This window comes from Danio rerio, chromosome 16 (assembly GCF_049306965.1).
Source record: "Danio rerio strain Tuebingen ecotype United States chromosome 16, GRCz12tu, whole genome shotgun sequence".
Classification (NCBI taxonomy): domain Eukaryota; kingdom Metazoa; phylum Chordata; class Actinopteri; order Cypriniformes; family Danionidae; genus Danio; species Danio rerio.
Window position 1 is genome coordinate 35,385,070 of NC_133191.1, and position 20,492 is coordinate 35,405,561.

At 35.1% G+C, this 20,492-nt stretch overlaps 2 protein-coding genes across 4 annotated transcripts; one reads left to right on the forward strand and one right to left on the reverse strand.

Moving 5' to 3' along the window:
* The first annotated feature begins 2 nt into the window (after window positions 1-2).
* On the forward strand, window positions 3-12,289 carry zufsp (zinc finger containing ubiquitin peptidase 1). Of its 3 annotated transcripts, NM_001083005.2 has the most exons (12): window positions 3-89; window positions 1,538-2,046; window positions 3,240-3,335; window positions 3,448-3,507; window positions 3,606-3,713; window positions 5,864-5,976; window positions 6,089-6,257; window positions 7,647-7,832; window positions 7,913-8,075; window positions 9,287-9,450; window positions 11,177-11,397; window positions 12,111-12,289. In NM_001083005.2, the coding sequence occupies exons 2-12, from the start codon at window positions 1,548-1,550 to the stop codon at window positions 12,156-12,158; spliced, it is 1,827 nt and encodes a 608-aa protein (NP_001076474.2). In that variant the 5' UTR covers window positions 3-89; window positions 1,538-1,547; the 3' UTR covers window positions 12,159-12,289. The 3 variants fall into 3 exon arrangements, with proteins under 3 accessions (NP_001076474.2, XP_005158409.1, XP_005158410.1); XM_005158352.6 differs by lacking the exon at window positions 3,448-3,507 and having other exon boundaries at window positions 16-89; XM_005158353.6 differs by lacking the exons at window positions 3,448-3,507; window positions 3,606-3,713 and having other exon boundaries at window positions 16-89.
* Window positions 12,290-13,071: 782 nt separating this feature from the next.
* On the reverse strand, window positions 13,072-19,964 carry rwdd1 (RWD domain containing 1). Its single transcript, NM_001002535.2, has 7 exons — window positions 19,811-19,964; window positions 19,199-19,264; window positions 18,964-19,094; window positions 15,172-15,315; window positions 13,629-13,761; window positions 13,474-13,536; window positions 13,072-13,374 (listed from the first exon to the last, which is right to left on the reverse strand). Exons 1-7 carry the CDS (start codon window positions 19,881-19,883, stop codon window positions 13,262-13,264), a joined length of 723 nt encoding a protein of 240 aa, NP_001002535.2. The 5' UTR covers window positions 19,884-19,964; the 3' UTR covers window positions 13,072-13,261.
* Between the last annotated feature and the right edge of the window lie 528 nt (window positions 19,965-20,492).

A 20,492-nucleotide genomic window follows, 5' to 3' on the forward strand; every position in this document is an offset into this window, starting at 1 on the left:
GTTTCCGGTTTTCTCGAGCGGCCTCATTCAATAACAAATGAAAAGTGAAACGGCCGATTGTTGGTGTTTGCTTATTTACTTCTGTATAGGTAAGTAGCATACCACTGGCGATTTAAATGCATTAGTAGGACTTTTTGTTATTGTTGTACATGAAGCGATTATAAGAAGGGTTTTGGCGGGATACATGTTATTGTGTAACCGACTAACGTTAGTTAAGTTAACTGGTTTTCTTTGTTGACAGTCAATACACAACGTCGCGTCAGGTGCATCTTGATAAAACCCAGGTTTCTGCTTAACTGAGGTCAAATCGTCACGTCTGAGTTTTGTAATAGTATATACATAATCTAAACAAAAGCTACACTTACATAAATTTGTCGAAATAAAATGTCAAGTAATGTCATGTAACATAATATTTGCTATATATCAAATATTATGACAGCATTTATATCACATAACTAGTTAAAACTTAGAATAAACTAATATTACATTTCCTCCAATAACTGTTTGAGTCTTTAAGGATGATTTTGTCATTTAGATGTTTTTTTCTCTATCAGGGTCTTAAAAAGTCCTAAAATGTCTTAAATTAATTAAAACATTGTCTTGTAGTAGGTCTTAAAGTATTTTAAAGAGCTCTTCATTTTCATGTTACCTAACACTCATCCAATCACCAACGATCCATCTAAAAACTTTTAACAAAACTCTTATTTCTAACTCTACTTATCAATATGGTTTAATTATCTTTCTTACGCTAACATTTTCTCAGTTGTCTGTGCATTTATAGATCATATGAGGAGGACACTGATCTGGACAGAATGTTGTGCACACATATAGATTATTATAGTTTTTTGTTTTAGTTTTGTTTGTTTGATTGAAAAAAGTTATGTTGAAAAAAAAGTATATAAACAACCAAAAATGTGTGGCTAAGAAATGTTGCTGGTTTGTGTCCCGGCTGGGCCAGTCGGCATATCAGTGTGTAGTCTGCATGTTCTCCCCATGTTGGCGTGTGTTTCCTCTGGGTGCTCCGGTTAAAATATGCGCTATAGGTGATTTGAATGTACTACATTCAATTGCTCATAGTTTGTGAATGTGAGTGTGTATGGGTGTTTCCCAGTACTGTGTTGTGGCTAGAAGCACATCCGGTGCGTAAAATTTATGAATAGTTGGTGGTTCATTCTGCTGTGGCGACCTCTGAAATAGAGACTAACGAATGAATGAATGAATAAATGTGGCAAAGAAATAACTAACTAGATTTTTTGTAAGGGGCAAGTAAACATTTTTTTCCATGGGACATGGATAAGGTTATTTTCTAAGGCCATTAGAAAATAACCTTAGTGTTTAGGCCTGTATAAGTCTGCAATTTCATTCATAATTGTCTAAAACAGTTATTTTAAAAGTATTAAATTTTACTTCGTGCACCCTGCAGAAACCCTGCTCGATTGCATTGTTTATAAATGTAAACATTTTTATGGAAATCACAATAACTGTAGTAAACATTTGGCTGAAACTCATGGCAAATTAATCTGTTTGTTTCACCCAGCCTCGAAACAATGCCTGTGTGTGACATCTGCTGTGAAGAGCTTCTGTCTGAGGCAGAGATGAAAACACATCTCCTGCTGAGCCACATGGAGAATCTGATGGCCTGTCCATTCTGCTCTTTATCCGGAGTCTCGTATGATGAACTGAGCTTCCACATCAACACCGCACACACGGACAAAGATTACCAGGACACAAATGTGACAATGGTTAACAGTGGACAGAAAAATGACTGCATTACTAAAAGTACCTCAAATGTAAATGCAACAAATACGTGCAAAGCATCACATCAGCTGCTACCTCAAGTAAATGGGACGGCTACCCAAATTACAGGGACTAGTCATTCCCAAGGACCCTCAGCTAGTCGTAAAAGTTCACCACCTGCAGCAGCTACAGCGAATGGTGCAATAAAACTGGTCAGAACAACACAAACACCCAGTAATTACACCAGAAGGAAGAGTGAAGATGGGCACCAAAAATCAAAGCAGAAGCGCTTGTCTTCACCATTTAAAGGTGCTCTTGGCTTTACAATATCAAGCTGATTTTACATTTCACAAGTAATTAAATTAACACTACAGAGCAGAATATTTGTGCATCTCAGAGCAACAACAGGGTGTCCACAGGGTCTTACAAAGTATTGAAAGTCGATTAATCAATTTACAGAAATTGAAGGCCCTTAAAAAGTACTAAAACATCTTAAATGGGTTTTTTTTTTAGGTATTAAATGTTGCATCATTTTTTTATTCTACAATATATAGTTGTATGCTAAAGTTTGCCTGAATTTAATCTGAATATTGGGGTGCTGTGTAATTCATGAAATCAATAAATTCGACAGTTATTCCTGCAGTTCTACAGGCGCGAATTAGCATTTTTATTGCAAATATATGGAAAGTGTCTTAAAAAAGGTATTGAAAGTTATTAATTTTTGTTTTCAGATTCTTGTATATAGCCTGAACATGAAGTCAATGATTGAGGGGTGCATTTAGGAAGATGTTCACTTGTTTGGTTTTTTAAATGAACCGGTAGTTTTGAACAAATTATTTGAATGTATCAGATTCAGGGAATGCCTTAATAAGACAGGTAGTCACCTACTAGCATTTTTATTATCATATTAATTTATCATGATTAGCATAGTAAAGATACCTCCACAAAAATTCAGCTTCATATTGGTTCATTGTCTTTATCAAAAGAAGTTAAATATTAACAATATTGGATGGTGATATATAAAAAAAAATAATAAAAGTTTGTAATGCCCACCAGCAGAACATTTTGTTTAATTAAAAAAAAAAAAAAACAAACAGTAAAAACCATAACGCTGTTAAAAATACTACAGTTAAAAACAATGTAATACTCCAACAAATATTGAAAAATATTTTATAGATATTATTGAACATGGTGTGCCTACTAAAAATAATGTAGCCCATTTATATAGGAAATTAATGCAAGATAAGTCTGATGACTCTTATTATATCAAAAGAAATTGGGAATTAGAGTTAAACACTAAAATAGAGGATGAAATGTGGGAACAAATATGCACAAATTTTTTATAAGGGTATAAGCAGTCAAATATGGAAGGAGTTTGACTGGAAGATGAAGATGAGAATTTTCAGAGTTCCATTAGTGGTCGGCATTATAAGTTTTAGATACAAGTACTAGTATCTGATATAAATACTCTATGCTAATAATTTTCTCTTTGTTAATTGCAGAAGGATGCTTCCCATGTCCAATGTGCAATTTGGTTTACAGTGACTGCTTTGCTCTTCAGGAGCATGTTGAGATTCATCTACAAGACCAAGATGCAGGTGAAGGTTAAATATATCATAACCACAATATAACAGCAACAAGCGTATTTGAGTTTATTTTAAAATCTTTTTATCATTAACTGTCAATATTTGATATCTGATGGTTTGTCAGGAACTGGGTCTGATGTTGAAACATTAACTAAAATATCTGCTGAAAGCAATGACAGAGCGGGTGAGTTAGCTGCGATTTTAGTTATTTTGGTAGTTCTGCTCATTTAAAAAGTGGATCGGCAGGCTACATCAACCCAAATGTACCACTGTGATCTTCAGGTGGGATGCGTTATGAGTGTCCGATGTGTTCCCTGAGGTGTTCCTGCAGCAGTTCACTGCAAGAGCATGTTGAGCTGCATTTGGAATACAGCTCTGCATCTGCTACAGGTATGTGCATCTGTAATGTCAGCTCCACTGTTCTCATGCAAGGTTCATTAAATTTCTGGATGATCATGGATTTTAAAAGGTCTATTCCAGACGGTCCATGCGCTGAGCGCAAAATGCAGGGCGCAAACGCTTTCAGGGCGTGTCAGAACGCATTTTTGCTAATTTACGGACGGGAAAATTCGCTTTGCGCCATGGCGCATGGGCTAAAAGGGTTGAGTTTATTTTCTTAATGAGTTATAGGTGTGTTTTGAGAATAAACAAATTAGAGTCTCATCTCCCATTCCCTTTAAGAGCCAGCTGCGTCACGCCAAGAGCACATTCGCTATTTACAGGACGCAAAGTAAGTCTAAGTGGAAAAAATGAGCATTTCACAAGCAAACAGTTAACAGTTGACAGTTTTTTAACAGAAAACTGTTAAACAGAGCATCTACTGCGTAAGAATGAGAGATAATGGATCTACTTTCACATTTGCTCTTGGATAGGGAAACCTTTACGCACAGACATCAATTAGCCTATAAATAATTTATTTCGTTTGTTAAGAGCAAAGATTTGTTTTAAAACTATTTCTAAATTCAGTTCTAATTTCCAGCAAACGAATAAATGAATAATAATTACCAAGTGTGGTCAAAATACTGAGTTATTTCCAAATACACCTGCCATGGCCCATATGGTCTAAAACCTGACAGGTGGGCAAATCTAAGCTTGTTTTTAATAAAACAAATATACATATGGATATAATAAATAATACTGCTAATAATAATAACATTATACAAAAGCAAATTGTTATGAATGAACTGAAAAAGCCTCCCGAGATGAAGAACACATAAAAGCAGTGATTTTTCATATTTATGTAGGCTAGAAAATAATATGTTTTGTCATATTTTAATCCTTTATATTTATATCCTATATCTATTCTTATTATATCCTATATATATCCTTAATATTTAAATTTTTTCATATGTAAAGATATTTGCCTATTGCTCTCTTGTGCGTATTAAGCAGTGCGTAAGCGAGGCGCAACTCTGCGCCGGAGTTTAGACCCGGTTAGTTTTGGTCTAATGAAAAATCTATTTTAGTTTCTCAAAATAGCAACGCGCCAGCGGTCCGCCTCAGAACGCCTTCCTTTTTAGACCAGAACGCCTATGGGCGCACAAATGAGCGCTAATGCATTTGCTACTTAAACAGCGTAGCGCAACGCCTCAAAACGACTCTTGCGCCAAGCTGAAACTACCAAAAGACTATTGCGCCGCGTCTTGCGCCACACTTTGTGCTGCTATTTTATTCTGTTCTCACTTGTCAACAAGAAATCAAATTCTGTCACCAGGCTGTACTTATTAAAATACTGTGTATGGCTGTTCTTTTGTCTGCTCACTGTTAAACCAGGGACTGCTGGAATTTTGGGAAATTTTCTTTATTATTGCTGCCTACAATGACGGATTTTGCCTCAAAATTTCTCAAAATTTGCAGAACTTTTTGAAGCATTTTAATTTTGTTAAAATCTCATCAGCAATCACATTATAAAAATCACGTTAAAATTTTTTATGTTAGTAGCCGATATAACAAACATAGCATTGTTCAAATAGGCTTTGGCTGAATGCACAAAGAGATGATGTGACATAACGCATCCAAAGTGGGTCCTAAGGACAAGTGTTGTCGCATAACTTGCAGTATCACACATTGCATGAGCGCTTTCTATACTCATATATATTTTTGTTATTTGATATAAATTGATATTAGATATAAAAGGAATTTGAAAATATGTTCGAACATTCATCATACCCGACCGAAGGAATCTGAATCTGAAGGAAATCTGAGGCAACTAGAAGAAAAGTGTAAGCTTCTTTATTTATTTTTTTTGCACCATTTGCTTAATTTTTATATGAAATTAAGCAATTACAGAATTCTGGAGGGACTGCTCAACACAACATGTGGCTGTTCTTCTTTTTATTAAAGGTCATGGAAATTCAGCTTTTTGTCTTTATTTCTTTTAGTGACAGTCAGGGAATTTTGCATTTGGCTTAGAAATGAATCCTGCAGCTCACACAATGTTACAAAACAGTTACGATTTATCATAGACCATACCATACACCCCAACTTCTGCTTTCTGAAAGGATCTTGACTTAAAGGTTCATTTGTTTGGGTGTTTTAAGGTCATTCACCGGGGGAAGATCTGACTCTGGCCAGGAAGCTTCAGGAGGAAGAGGAGCAAAACTGGAGGGAGGTACAGACAAGGCGGGAAGCTGAAGACTTTAAGAAGCTCCAGGTAATCTACTGAAAACCTCACTGTCAGAATTTAAAAAAATGTTAAGAAGAATTTTTTTTTCATTCTTGCTGTTTAGACACTTATTTCTTTCTTCATTGTTTGATTTCTTCAGAAGCAGTTTGGGCTTGATAACAGTGGTGGCTATCGGAAGCAAATGGAGAGGAATCTGGACAGGGCTGTGTCTCGAGGTCAGATGCTTCCTGCAGATTTCCACAGGAAGAGAGCGGAGATGCTGGAGTCTTTGGCCTCAGGGGTGGATGATGGCAGAAGCAAAACTTCAGGTCTGATTCTGACTGTTATCATAGTGCCACACTAATACTCTCTACTTACTTGATTCTGCTGGAAGATTATTAGGATCAAATTCTATCTCTTTTCAAATTAAGTAGAGAGAAAATTGTCAAAACTTTGGAGTCTGTAAGATTTTTTTTGTTTGGGGTGGCACGGTGGGTCAATGGTTAGCACTGTGTAGAACAAATTATAATGTAGATTAAAGTGCTCTCATATCTATATTATAATTTGTTACAACTGTCACCTCACATGGTTGCTGGTTCGAGTCCCAGCTAGGCCAGTTGGCATTTCTGTGTGAAGTTTGTATGTTCTCTGCGTGTTGGCATAGGTATCCTCTGGGTGCTTATTTTACCGTCAAGTTTCTGACGGTAAAATAAGTTCTTTTTAAATTTCAAAAAAAAATTCTTTCCCTATTGAACACAATTTGTTTTATTTTAAGAAACATTTATGATGTTTTGGAGCAGTAAACCTGTCAGGCTAAATAGTTTAAATAAATCATTGACTTCTGCTCTCTTTGTTAGTTTCAAAAACACAGATTTCTCATAACACATAAAAATACATAAATAAAAACCTTACATATATCTTGGGAATGGTATAACAGAACATTTAAGCGGTAATAAAACCTTAATATTCAAGTAAAAAAAAAGCACTATCTGTGGTGTCAATACACCATTTTCAGCAACTACCAATCCTTTAGAAGTTATTATAATGCTGATTTCATGTTTAAACATTTCTTTTATCGACGTTGAAAACAGATGTGCTGCTTTAATGTTTTGTGAAAACTGTCATGCAATGAAAAAATATATAGTAATGGGAATGGAATCTGTTTTGTAAGATTATAATTGTATCATGTCTGCTGTGCATGTATGCTGTCATTTAATAGTCACATAAAAAGTGTCCTTGTTGGATAGAAATATAACTTTATTTACTTTACATTATTTTTAACATTAAAAACAACTTACTGACCAAATCTTTGCAACGATAGAGTATGTATATATTCATAACTAGGATATAGTTAGACAATGGTTTTAAAATTTGTAATTTTTTTTTACTTTATTTGTTTTCAGATATATTTATTCAGTAATAATACTATTAATATGTTGATAATATGTTTTTATTAAGTAGCATTTCTGTGTTTTTGCAAAATCAAAGATACAAGAATTATATCAATTAAAATCATACAAAACAATTGAAGAACCTGTTTATTTGATTAATAGATATATTTTATTAGTAATAATAGTATCAGTAATGATGAAAATAATTCAACATTAGTAATATGCTTCTAATATATTTTTTCCATTTTAAATTCATACTAAAAAACGAACTGCATCAAATAAATTGATATTAGGCAACTGAAGACTTGGTTAACCTTTCCGTTTCAGGTCTTATGGAAGCTCTGTATAGATATTATCAGAGAGACGCGTCTGACTGTGCGCATGTCTGGCTTTGTGCTGAGACTGATCACTACTCCTCTTCGGAGGGGGATAAAGGATGGGGATGTGGATACAGAAACTTCCAGATGCTTCTTTCATCTTTGCACAGGATGGAGCAGTATAAGCATTTACCTGGTAACATGATGTTGTTCTTGTAGCTCCTTGTTGATTTTTCACTCTGACAGTTACAATTAAAAAAATATTTTCCCGCACAGTTTCAGTGCCCAGCATTCCCAGAGTCCAAGCTTTGATGGAAGAGGCGTGGGCTCAAGGTGCAGATCCTCAGGGTGCTTCACACTTCAACAATCGGCTGCAGGGCACACGGGCTTGGATAGGAGCTACAGAAATATATGCAGTCCTCACTTCTCTTAGTGTGAAGTACGTATGGCAGCTCAAAGCCTGCATCGACATAACAACTACAAATCAGAAATATTCAGTAATTTTAAACAAAATGTATACGTCAGTGTGCATTAAATTGATCTAAAGTGAAACTGAGTCCAAATTACTAAAGATTACTTAAAATTTTGCCATAATTTACTCATCCTTCACTTGTGCCAAACCTGTTTTAATTTAGTTTTTCTGTTGAACACAAAAGAAGATTTACAGTACTGAGAAATGTCATGAAAAACAGACATTGATTCTAGACATTGACTTTTTTGTTACTACTACGTTAATGGGTGTTTTTTTCCAAGATTCATAGAAATTTAAATAACTTTAAAACTTGAGAGTAGATGGTGACATTTTTTTGGGGATTGAACTATCCCTTTAAAGCAGGAATGTCAAACTCAATTCCTGGAGGGCCGAAGCCCTGCACAGTTTAGTTCCAACCCTGCTCCAACATACTTACCTGTAGGTTTCAAACAAGCCTGAAGGACTCAATTAGTTTGATCAGGTGTGTTTAATTAGGGTTGGAACTAAACTGTGCAGAGCTGCGGCCCTTTTGGAACTGAGCTTGACACCTGTGCTTTAAAGCATTGAAACAAAGGAATTCAGACACTTAGCAAATTGTCTGTGTGTGTTGAAAATAAATGATTTTTGATATGCATACATGCCTTAATTCAACCTTTAAATGATACGTTATTTAGAAATGTACAGCTATGTGATTCAACTGTAGGTGCCATTTTGTGGTCAAACACACCACATTTGGTGAGACATGGGATTGAACAAGTGCACCTTTCTGTGAATGTAAATGCACATTTTAGTCCTCTCAAATAGGGGAATATTTTTCAACACAGACCATGATTTAGAAAAGAAAAAAATATATTTAAAATAAAGTCGTTTTTAGTAAAACACATAAAAATGTAATGTGGTTTCCTCAAAACTATTAGGATGCTTTCAGTATTGATAATAAGAAATGTTTCTTGAGCAGCAAATCTTTATATTACTATGGTGTTTTAAGGATCATGTAAAACTTAAGATTGGAATGATTGCTGAAAATTCTCAATCAATTGATTTTTTATTTAATTTTATTTTCAGTCACTTGAATAAAATACAATTATTATGTTAAAACTGATTTTTTTAATTACAAAAATTACCTTACTGAAGCACCAAAATTTAAGTAATATTAATGCCATGTCTTTGCATTTTAGAGCCAGAATTGTGGATTTTCACAAGCCCACTGGTCCAAGAGAGACACACCCCAGGCTGTTTGAGTGGGTGAAACAGTATTTCACACATTCTACCAGCAGGGGTGCAAGACTGCCACCTAAAGTAGTGCAGACAACATTACCACCTGTATATTTACAGCATCAAGGTATGCCAAAACTCAGACTTATCTAAACTATGCTTTGATGAAATTAACAGTTGGATGGGCCAGAACTTTCTTCAGTTAAACAAGGAAAAAACTGATGTTATTGCATTTGGGAACAGAGATGAGGTTCTCAAAGTGAATGCGTACCTTGACTCCATGGGTCAAACAACAAAAAATAAAGTTAAAAATATTTGTGTGATTCTGGAGTCAGAAAAAGCAACTAAATCACAGTACCAACATCTCAACATTGCAGGAATTGCATGCTTTGTTTCTAATGAGTTCTTAGAGAAACTTGTTCAAGCTTTTATCACCCTTCGAAGTGACCAGTTTTGTGCACTTAGGTTTAGAGCGACACTTCAATATGGCAGTCGTTTCTGTGTTCACTCTGAAGTACCCTTTAGAAGGCGATATATCCCATTTGAACTGCACCAATAGAAACTTGAACCATGAAACTTTTTCATGCTTTTATCAGCAGCAGGGTGGATTACTGTAATGGCCTCCTCACCGGCTATCCCAAAAAGACAGTCAGACCGTTGCAGCTTGTTCAGAATGCTGCTCCCAGGATTCTGACCAGAATCACAACAATCAGAGAACATCACACCTGTCCTCAGGTCTTTACACTGGCTCTTTGTTACATTCAGAATAGAGTTTAAAGTATTACTACTTGTCTATAAATCACTAAATGACCTATAGGACCTCAATACATTACAGATACGCTGACTGAATACAACCTAACAAATCACTCAGATAATTACAATCAAGTAAATGAGAAATTCAGTCAAAGAAGGGTGAATGCTCTTTCAGCTACTATACCTACTGTGCTGGAATCAGCTCCCAGAAATGGTTAGATGTGCTCCAACATTAGGCACAATCTCGGTCATCCATACCTTGCTAATCTTGTTCATATCGCCACACCTTCTCGAACACTCAGGTCTTCTTCTTCCATTCACCTCACTGTTCCCACTGTCGGCCTCGTCACCATAGGAAGCAGATCCTTCAGCCGCTCTGCTCCACAGCTTTGGAATTCACATCCTCCTGATCTCCGTATTTTAAATTCTCTTTCACAATTTAAATCCAACTTAAACACATCTGTTTAGAACAGCTCATTCTCTTTGACCCGACTGCATTTTTAAAGTTTGTATTGTATTCTATAGTTTTTTATTATGTTTTTATTTGAACTGATTGTTCTAGCTGTCCTGTACGGTGACCTTGAGTGTCATGAAAGGCACCTTTATATATAATGCTTTATTAATATTATTACATTCAAATCAAGACTTAAACACATCTGTGTAGCTGTGCCTTTACTTAACAAGCACTGCGCTTCGTCTGACAGCCACCATCATTTGTGTCTTTTTCTTTTTTCCCCAGTCCCCTTAAACCTGTTTCAACACATTTTAACCAGTTTTAATCATTTGTATTCTTTGTTTTTTATACTTGTTGTATTTTGTTTATGTTAACCACTTTAAATTGTGTATGAAATGTGCTACATGAATAATCTAGCCTTGCCTAAACTACACCACCTCCATCAAAAGCTATTGAGTTTACTGTCTCTAATAAACTCAAAGTAGCATAGACCAGTTTACCCCACACCATCAGACAGCAGAAGACACTTCATTGAATCCAGCCTGATGGTGTCTGTCAAAGCATTTTTTGGCAATTAAACAAGAATTTTAATGTGCTGTAATCTGAAGATTATGGAGGATTGATTGACATTTCTCTTTATGATCAGGCCACAGTCGTTCCATCATCGGAATGGAAGAGAAAGCGAATGGTAAACTATGCCTCCTCTTCTTCGATCCGGGGGTTACACCAGCAGAAATGAAGAAAGTGTTGTCTCAGGATACAGTAACGTCCATGGTACAACGTATGCGCAAATATACCAGTGGCCTAAAACACAAACAGTATCAAGTGGTCATTGTGGAAGGGGTGCTAACAGCTGAGGAGAAACAGGTAATGCAGACAAACAGCACAGCTTTGGGATCTCATTACTGTGCATGCTTTTTTAGGAAACATGACTGCTGAACCATACTGTTGTTTATATATTTTAATAATGTATGCCCCTTTAATGCTTAATTTGGATTTGAGGTCTTTTGTAATAGGTTTACATGGTTAAATTGGCACATTTCTGAGCTATTGATTGGATAATTACTTGGACCAGAAAAAGATACAATATGCTTTCCAATTTATTTAACACAGGGGTGTCAAACTCAAATCCTGGAGGGCTGCAGCCCTGCAGAGTTTAGTTCCAGCCCTGCTTCAACACACCTGTAGGTATCGAACAAGCCTAAAAGCTCTCGATTAGTTTGATCAGGTGTTTAATTAAGGTTGGAAACAAGGCAGAGCTGCGGCCCTCTAGAAACCGAGTTTGACACCTGTGATTTAACGCTTGGTATCAGCAAAAAATAATCTATGGAACTGGTAGTATTCAGAAAAATACCACTTTCTGAATACCTTAGAATTTTGTAGAATTTCTAACAAAATTTTTATCTACAAATCTTTGAGTGTTGTAGTCCTAAACAGCTTACACAATGAATGAAATGTTATATTTTTTAACAAGCGTAACGGACACTTTAGGTCCAATTATGCATTACATATTTAAAAAAATGATATAGGCAATCTATGATTCACTGTTGAACTTCTGAATCTGAATTTGTATTTTTCAGAGTCGTATTTTAAATTCAAGGACACTACGTGCAGAGAAAATCCCCTGATGGAATCCCCTGACTGCAGTTTTATCTACTAGCCCTTGCTACTTTTATCAATCTGCCCCATGATGCACTGTGAAACACAGTATTTTTGTATAAATGTCAATAAACATAAATAAATAATGAGTTTTATCTTATAAGCTGCACAGAAGTTCATTGTCACTCATTATGGTGTGTAAAGATTTTGATCTAATTAATGATCAGCTCATTTCCTACTGTTGTACAGATTTGTCTTGTTGATTAACTTGAACATATCATTCAGCCCTAGCCTTGAGTAGCGTTGAACTCAATGGGCTACATGCACCGGGACTAATAATTATTTAAAAAAAAAACAAAAAATAAGCCTGCTCAGGCGTACAAAATTTTACAGGAACTTAATTTAACTCAATTAAAGAATTATTCTATTTTAAATAGTTTCCTTATAGTGGAAAACTGCAACCCTGGGCTACCAAATCAGTCATTAGGGCCATTTTCTTAGAGATTTATCTGAATAAACAAGATTTTCATTGAACTATGGTTTGTCAGAAAAGGATGGTATTTGGTTTTTGACAGCTATTTTACAATCTGGAACATGAAGGTTTAAAAAAAATCTAAATACAAAGAAATTTGCCTTTTAAGTTGTCCAAATAAATGCTTAGTAATACATATTGCATTTATTTCTTTTTTTTAATTTTGATACATTTATGGTTGGCAATTTAGAAAGTATCTTCATGTGTCGTGATCTTAATATCCTAATGATTGTTGGCATAAAGGAAATCAATCATTTTAAACCATTCAATGTATTTTTGGCTAATGGCAAAAATGTATCTGCGCAACATTGTGGTCCAGGCTCACAAATAATTTTCAGTGATAAACTGTGAAGACACATCTCTGGGAAAGCTCATTCTCATTCTTGTGTAAATGAAGCCGGTCAGCAGAATAAGAGAACAAGTCGTTGGTTTTTAATGGCAATAGTTGTACAAATGACGGTATGTTTGGAGGTTATCATAAAATACGCTGCATTATAGATGGTAGTGACAGAAGAGTTTGTGTTTAGTAGAATTGAGCTCAAGTCCTGGTCCACAAGGCTGCTACAGAGGATGTTGGCGTCTTCATCATTCACGTCGGATTCAGTCTTCATCGCTACCCAAGTCCAGTGGGTCGAAATCTGGGTCATCCTCATCCAAATCCAAATCATCCATTTCTTGAAAAAGTGACTCGTCCACTTCCACACTGTTCCCACCTATAGGGAAAGAGCAAGTTTAAAGGATGATCACAAAAATACAAACATCATCCTCGGTAACTTTCTATTAAAATAATAATAGTGATTAACTTCACTTACCGTCCTCCAAGAACTGGATATCTGATGTGTCAAGATTATGGTCTGTCTCAAAGAGCTGTTTTCCTGTTACAGATAAAGTAGTAAAGGAATGAATTAGCATAGCGTGATGAAAGGTAGTTCGTGTTTAAGTTTTTAATTTTAGGTTAGATGCAGACCTGTGAGTTTTTTCTTTCCTGACTGCTCCTCCTCCTTCTGCCTCTTCTTCTTTAGTTCTATCATCTCTGCTTCAAATTTGGCTTTCCATGATAAAAAGGTCTCAATTGTGACAACTGTGCCTTGGAAAGCTCGCTGGGAAAAACGAAACAAATATCAGCCAAGAGGGGAAAAAAAGCTTTATACTTTATTGAAAATTGAAGCTACACTATTGTTCAACATTTTTTGGTCATGTCTTGATGATATAATCGAAAATTATAAGATTTTTCCCCCATTTAAAGTTTTCAATATTACTAAAAATGTTTAATCATACAAATGTGACTCTGTCTGCACCACAAAACCAATCAAATTTACAACAGTTTATTTATACAAAAATATCAAAATGTTAAAATATCACACTGAAACTATCAACATTAAATAATTATCAATCACATTATTAATTAGATTAGAGTTTTGATCTATTTACAGTCGGAAATTAACAAAATATCATTATGGGACATTATTTTTACATAATATTGGATAAGAAAAATTGGTAGTTTTGAAGCATACAATGTATTTTTTGGCAATAAAGGGCAATTTTGGTGGTGCTGGGTCACAAATAAGTATTCTTTTTACTTGAAATCATTCAAAACAAATAAATTCATAAGTAAAAGCATTAAACAATACAGCACAATATACTACTGTAAAAACTCTATGGTCAATATATCAATAATATTTTCTGTGAGAAATAAATCAATATATTATATAAATTCCTCTCTCTATAAATTAATATATTTATAAAGTCATGTTCAATTATTTATCTATAGTAGCATATTAGAATCCTTTTATTGCATTCTCAATTACACTTTTAAATGACTGATGGCCTTGCTTATGATTGGTAGTGTGTGCTCATTTAAAGCACATCTCATTTAAAGTATTCATTAGGAGCTTACAGTTGAGCTAGTCTGACTTTAGGTTATCATGCCCCCTGCTGGTAGACGCCGACTTGTATAAAAAAACAGCACAAACTACAGCTTTAGCTAAAAATCTTCTTTAACCCTTCATTGGGCAAAGAACTATAATAACACGCTGTAACACTCTGATATATTTCAAGCAGTGCCCTACAAAAGATTAATGTTCAATTCAATTTAAAAACAAAAGAAATCACCTGCAACTTGGATGTCTTAAAATTAAGAATTAATTAATGATTTTTTTAAATATTTTTTTTTGGAACATTTTGATTTTGAATAAAGCCTGAGATTCACCCAACAAAATATGTAAAATAAAAAAACAGTATTATTGTAATTAGAAGTACAAAATCAGGATTGAAACAAATGATACAGTCTCATATTTGACCAAAATTGTAGAGTTTTTTTTACTGGCTACATTTATTTTGGCTGTGGTGTATTCCCGACTAATAATGTCCATTAGATAGAGCCTCCAGGATAGATCGGTTGGGTAAAGTATCCCTTTAAAATGATCTTCTCATTGTCTCCTGAATTTCATGTCATAGATCAGGATAGTTCGTACACTGAAAGGTGAAAAAAGATTATTATTAAAACAGACCTTCTCAGCTTCTTCGGCCTCCTTTTGTTTTCTTTGCTTCTCCTCTTCTCGTCTGCTTTTGATCTGGTCGATTATTTCATTTAGTTTCTCCTGCACAGCGGTCACTAATGTGAATATCATCACCATTCCTAGATTTTCTTCGGCCTTCAAAAAAAAAAAAAAAAAAAAAAAGAGGTTGTTAATAGCCTTTGATTAGTCTCAACCCCATTTCATGCAAACAAAGGCAACTGGAAATGCTTCTGCGCTTTTACATTTTTGTGTGAATTAATAAAAACAGTACTAGTAGTAATACTAGTAGTATTCCTTACATTTATATAGCACTGTACTGGACACTCAACGCGCTCAACACATTAAATAGAGTCAGGCCGACATCTCTCATAATTCCGATAAGTAGCCCAAATTGTCTGTCAGCAAACTGCACAGCCGTTTGTATGCAGCTTCGCTGTATGTGCATTGTGCGTTCATGAGAGAGAGATCGAGAAAAAACGGGAGAGAGAAGGAACGTGCGTGCGATCTGTAAAAACATGCTGAATCAAAACTTTTTAAAAACCTGAATCAATATTGGAGTTACCTTGGCACATTGGAGAAAGGGTGACACCATGGCAGAAGGATTTCTTTTAGAAGGGTAATGTTCTGTTTTAAAACAATTTTAGCTTCACACAAAGCTGATGTACGTTAACGTTAGATGATGTTGTTACAAATGGGTTATCTGCACAGAAGTGTTGTTCAGCCACTAAGATCTTCTGGATTGATGATTGATGTGACTGTTTTCAGTTTCATAATGTCCTTTTACAGCATCGATAAAGTAGATTTTAATTAGTTTTCATCAAAACAAGTAAATAGCGCTATTCCGCCTAGCCTGCTTTACTGAGGTGAAGATGGTTTTATATTCACATCACATTGGTTCATTTTTGAAAAATGATGACCTGTGACCCGCTCCTTATATTGTTTACCATGCTTTTCTGAATATTCGCTCTGAAATAGCATGTCAGTTTAGCTTAGTGATGAGTGTAATTCCTGCTTGCCGTTGCTTTTAACACAGAGAGAGAGTTCTGGGATCTTTCAGGTGTGTGTGCTCAAGCTTCAGGAGGCGTGGCTCAGGCTGGCAGGGGAGGGACTTTGATTCAGAGATTTATGCTTAGCTGTTAGCATTGTGGAAGATCACCTACTGCACCTTTAGAACCTACACAGACCGCAGGTTGAGTACCCCCTGCTGATCTCACTAACACCACTTCCGGCAGCAACCTAGCTTTCCTATGTGGTCTCCCATCCAGGTATTGACCAGGCGCAGCCCTGCTTAGCTTTAGTGGGCGACCATGTGAAAGTTACAGAAAGCTAGCTGCCGGCTGATGGGAGTGTTGTGTTTTTTTTAATGGTCTGCCTGGATTAAAGCTTTAATGATGACAAACTCTCTTATATGAAAACTGTTGTGCTAACACCCATGACTCTGGTGCTTGTTTTGATCAACCATGTGCTGGGTTCTAAAAGGTTATGTTTGGTTTATAACAGAAGCTTTAAAAACAAGCCATCGGACACTATTTTAAAGTGAAAAACCATTGCAAATGTTTCAGTTTGTGGGTAAACTATCCAATCCCGTTTTATATATTCGGGTGAAAGAGATTCATTCACCTAAAACAACTGACTTTTTGATGTGTAAATTAATGTAGATAAAAATGATACTTAGGTTGGTATATGGCAGGGGTGATCAACCCTGTTCCTGGAGATCTACCTTCCTGCAGAGTTCAGCTCCAACCCTGATCAAAAACACCTGAACCAATTAATTAGAACTTGAACATCACTTGATAATTAAAGACAGGTGTGTTTGATCAAGGTTGCAGCTAAACTGTGCAGGAAGGTAGATCTCCATGAACAGTGTTGGGCACATCTGGTATATGGTAATCTCTACTGACTGACAATTCTAGTGTCAGAATATGCCCATTTCTGCAACTATACATAGAGTAAAACAAAGTATGTTTTAAGTAGTATGTCCAAATTCATAGTATTCATAAAACAGTAGGGGTCTGTTCTTCGTACGTGGATTACTCAATTAGCTGGATTTGGATGTTGACGATTTGACACGATCCAGGATCGTTTCGTTCTTCAAAGCTGATCCGAGAGTTGTTGTCATAGCAACAGTTCTGCTAGGTCAAACCTGATCGGGAGCAGGTTCAAATCATATAAACAGGATTAGATCGGCTCAGTTCAAGCAAAGATAATACAGAAAGTATGTTCCGAATTCTGATATTTTCTTACAGTAGTAGTTATATACACTTGGGAAAATGGTACATATTTTTTAAACTATATATATAAAGTTATAGTCATTAATAAAATAAATTAAGTTATACATATTAATTAAACATGCAATCTGCACCCTCGAAATGAAAGTACAACTGCCACCTGGTGGTGCAAAGAGAAAACTTATTGATATGAACTTTTTAGATCGCTTTAGTACAAACTGTGTATAATAAAAATGCACAATATGTGACTTTTTAAAGCAATAATACATTTATGCAGTCATAAACTTGAAAGTTTATATGCTGGTGATTTGATGCTTCACAAAAGTTGCAGACGCCTTTACCAATATGAAAATACTTTTGTAAACAACCAGTTATTCTTTACACCGATTTAAAAACGGCTACTATAATAAAGAAAATATTTTCTAAATGTGGAACTAAATACATTGATTTGCATTGAAATACATGATGAATACACTTGACACATGAAAGTGGAAATTGCAGCTCACAACAAATGTGGAAGGTTATTGCGTGTCATATTTAACAAGCCGTTTACTGCCAATTTGATGTAATTTTGCTCACATGGATAATTGAATATTAATCAGATGATGTCATTACGCTGCTGTGCCGTCAGCCAATCGTTGCATTGCTGATCATGATTTCGAGGATCGATAGATCTGTCCTTCAGCGATCTCAGATCAGTTTATCCAGACATTCTAATCTGATTCGCAAACTCGTTTGAAGAACCAAATTAGCGAGAGATCAGTTATCAAGATTAAAAGATCCAGGATCTGCCAAATCATCTTAGATCATTTAAGCGAGGTACGAAGAACGGACCCTAGGTGAGTGGAGTTAAACAACTGTTCATTTAAATACAATTTTACACATGTTATTGTTTTTCTTCACAGAAATGTACACCTGCATTGTGTCCTCAAAGCAAGGGAACAAGACTTGTTTCATGATATGATATAATCACCCGTTTTAATATACAGGAATAATAGATACATTTCTGTGTTAAGATCTTTTTTAAGAAAAAAGGATGTAGAAAGTTTACTCAAAACAAGTTTTCCATAAATGTTGTTCCTCACATTTGGGAATTACACATTTGATTGACCTGTTTGCCTTGTTATGACATTATCATTTAAGTGTCTGGTTGCAACTTCAACTCAGCAGCAAAATTCTGCATTAAAACTTAGAAATAGAGACTTTTAGCATTTATTGTGATAATTATTGATATGAACTAAAAAATTACTATGAAATTATTGATATGAAAAACATATTATGTGATGACTCTGTTGTCATAATTATCAGCCCTTCATGAAAAGAATGAATGTAGTCTGCAAATGAAATTTGATTCATAACCCTTGTGTTCATTCCTTATCACAATTGTGAAGAAAATGAAAATTGTAGCACCTTCCATACTAAATATTATGTAATTTTGGAGACAGTAAAGCTCTTATCAGTATTTGGACTCATGCCCTAGTAAAACCGTCCAACGAAATCTACTCCATTCATATTTTAACATGTTTTTGCAGTGTATGATGTCCGATGTGCAGACCTGTTGTTTCAAAAGTGTTAGAATTTCTTCTGCATCTGAATCTTCCAGGTTCTCCTGTGAGAAGATCTCCCAGAGGGGGGGTTCGTCTGGATATTTCTCCACATATGTAAACTTAAGGGTCAGCTCCAGCGCTAAAATAGACAGTAATCAGCAACATTAGGAAATTTCAGCTGCAAAATCTAGCTTTAACATTTTTGTTATACTTTCAGTGAGATAATATCAATTAGGAACTTACTCTCTTCATTTTCTCCTGTGTCAGAGGTAACTGTGATGGTGAAGCTTGTGGGTGCATCAGAGAGCACTGGAAATGTCGAAAGAAACAAATGAAAGAAATCTTCCTTATAAAAATAAACCATGGTGTTATTTTAGTAAAATTAACCATATTTTTGATGCATGATTACCATATGACGTCTTACATTGGTATAACTGCTATGGCTAGTCACAAAACAATGCTTAATTTGTGTTTACCACTATTCAAATACAATAACCGGTTTTTCCCCAATATTTAGTTTTTTTTTTACTGAAACTAAACAGGTTTGGTCCACTACAGAAACCGACAATGAAGTCCAGAATCTGAACAGTTGACGTAACCCAGAAGGTAAACATAAATATGATTGATAACATAATTTATCCAGACAGCGCAACGTTTGCTTGACAACTTTCTGGTAGTCATCAATTAATTCTTGGCTTGTTTTATTAAACCTTTGACAGCTCAAATATTGCTATAAAGATTGATATCGAGTCACTCTTATGCTTAACTAACTTTGTTTCATGAGAAGCTAGGCAGCTAACAAACAGCGTGGCTAAGTTGTGGACATAAAACCATATACTGTGCGGTCAGTCTTGCCTGTAAATGAGTCTGGGTAGATGGACTCTATTGCTTCTAGTTCATTCCTTTGCTCCTCGCCGTAGTCTGTCATTTTATGTCACAATTGTCCATAGATTCGAGTCTGCATGGAAGAAACGCGTGCTAAGGCCCGGCCGGCATCGATGTGGTCTGCGATCTTCAGTAATGTCTGAATCTGGAAGCTCGGAATGAGGGTGTAAAAAATAAACCCAAACATTTTTTTTTGACTTTACTAAATGTTTGTAACACAAATTTAATTAGTATAACGTTCGTAAACTATTTAAAAAATTGTAAACATGGGACACAATGGGTAAAAAGTTTTACCGTCTATGGTAAATAGTAAAAGGGTTCGACTCTGGCATGGATTATGTAGCCTGACGGTTCAACTTTCTCCACCTTTTTCTCCACCCCAATACATATTTGTATAAACAAATGTTCATAACTTTGTCTATTATTTTATATTATTAAAATAAAATGTATTTTATTTTATATTATTATAGCATTGCATGTTCCACATTGATCAAATCTTGTACCTTTTCTACATGAAGTGATATTTGTGAATTCAAGCACTATTTAGACAAAAATCAAAGAAAAAAAAACAAATGCTTTACTGATTGTTGAAAAATTAAGATCTTTTTATATCATCAGAGTATTAAGTTTAAACAATTTACCATAGCAATAT

Coding starts and splice junctions, on each gene's coding strand:
- zufsp (NM_001083005.2), top strand. CDS start 1,548: ATGCCTGTGTGTGACATCTGCTGTGAAGAGCTTCTGTCTGAGGCAGAG. Junction 3,714..5,863: donor CAGCTCTGCATCTGCTACAG/GTATGTGCATCT, acceptor GGGTGTTTTAAG/GTCATTCACCGGGGGAAGAT. Junction 11,398..12,110: donor TAACAGCTGAGGAGAAACAG/GTAATGCAGACA, acceptor TGTATTTTTCAG/AGTCGTATTTTAAATTCAAG.
- rwdd1 (NM_001002535.2), bottom strand. CDS start 19,883: ATGACAGACTACGGCGAGGAGCAAAGGAATGAACTAGAAGCAATAGAG. Junction 19,095..19,198: donor CACAGGAGAAAATGAAGAGA/GTAAGTTCCTAA, acceptor TGTCTATTTTAG/CGCTGGAGCTGACCCTTAAG. Junction 13,537..13,628: donor AGGAAAGAAAAAACTCACAG/GTCTGCATCTAA, acceptor TATCTGTAACAG/GAAAACAGCTCTTTGAGACA.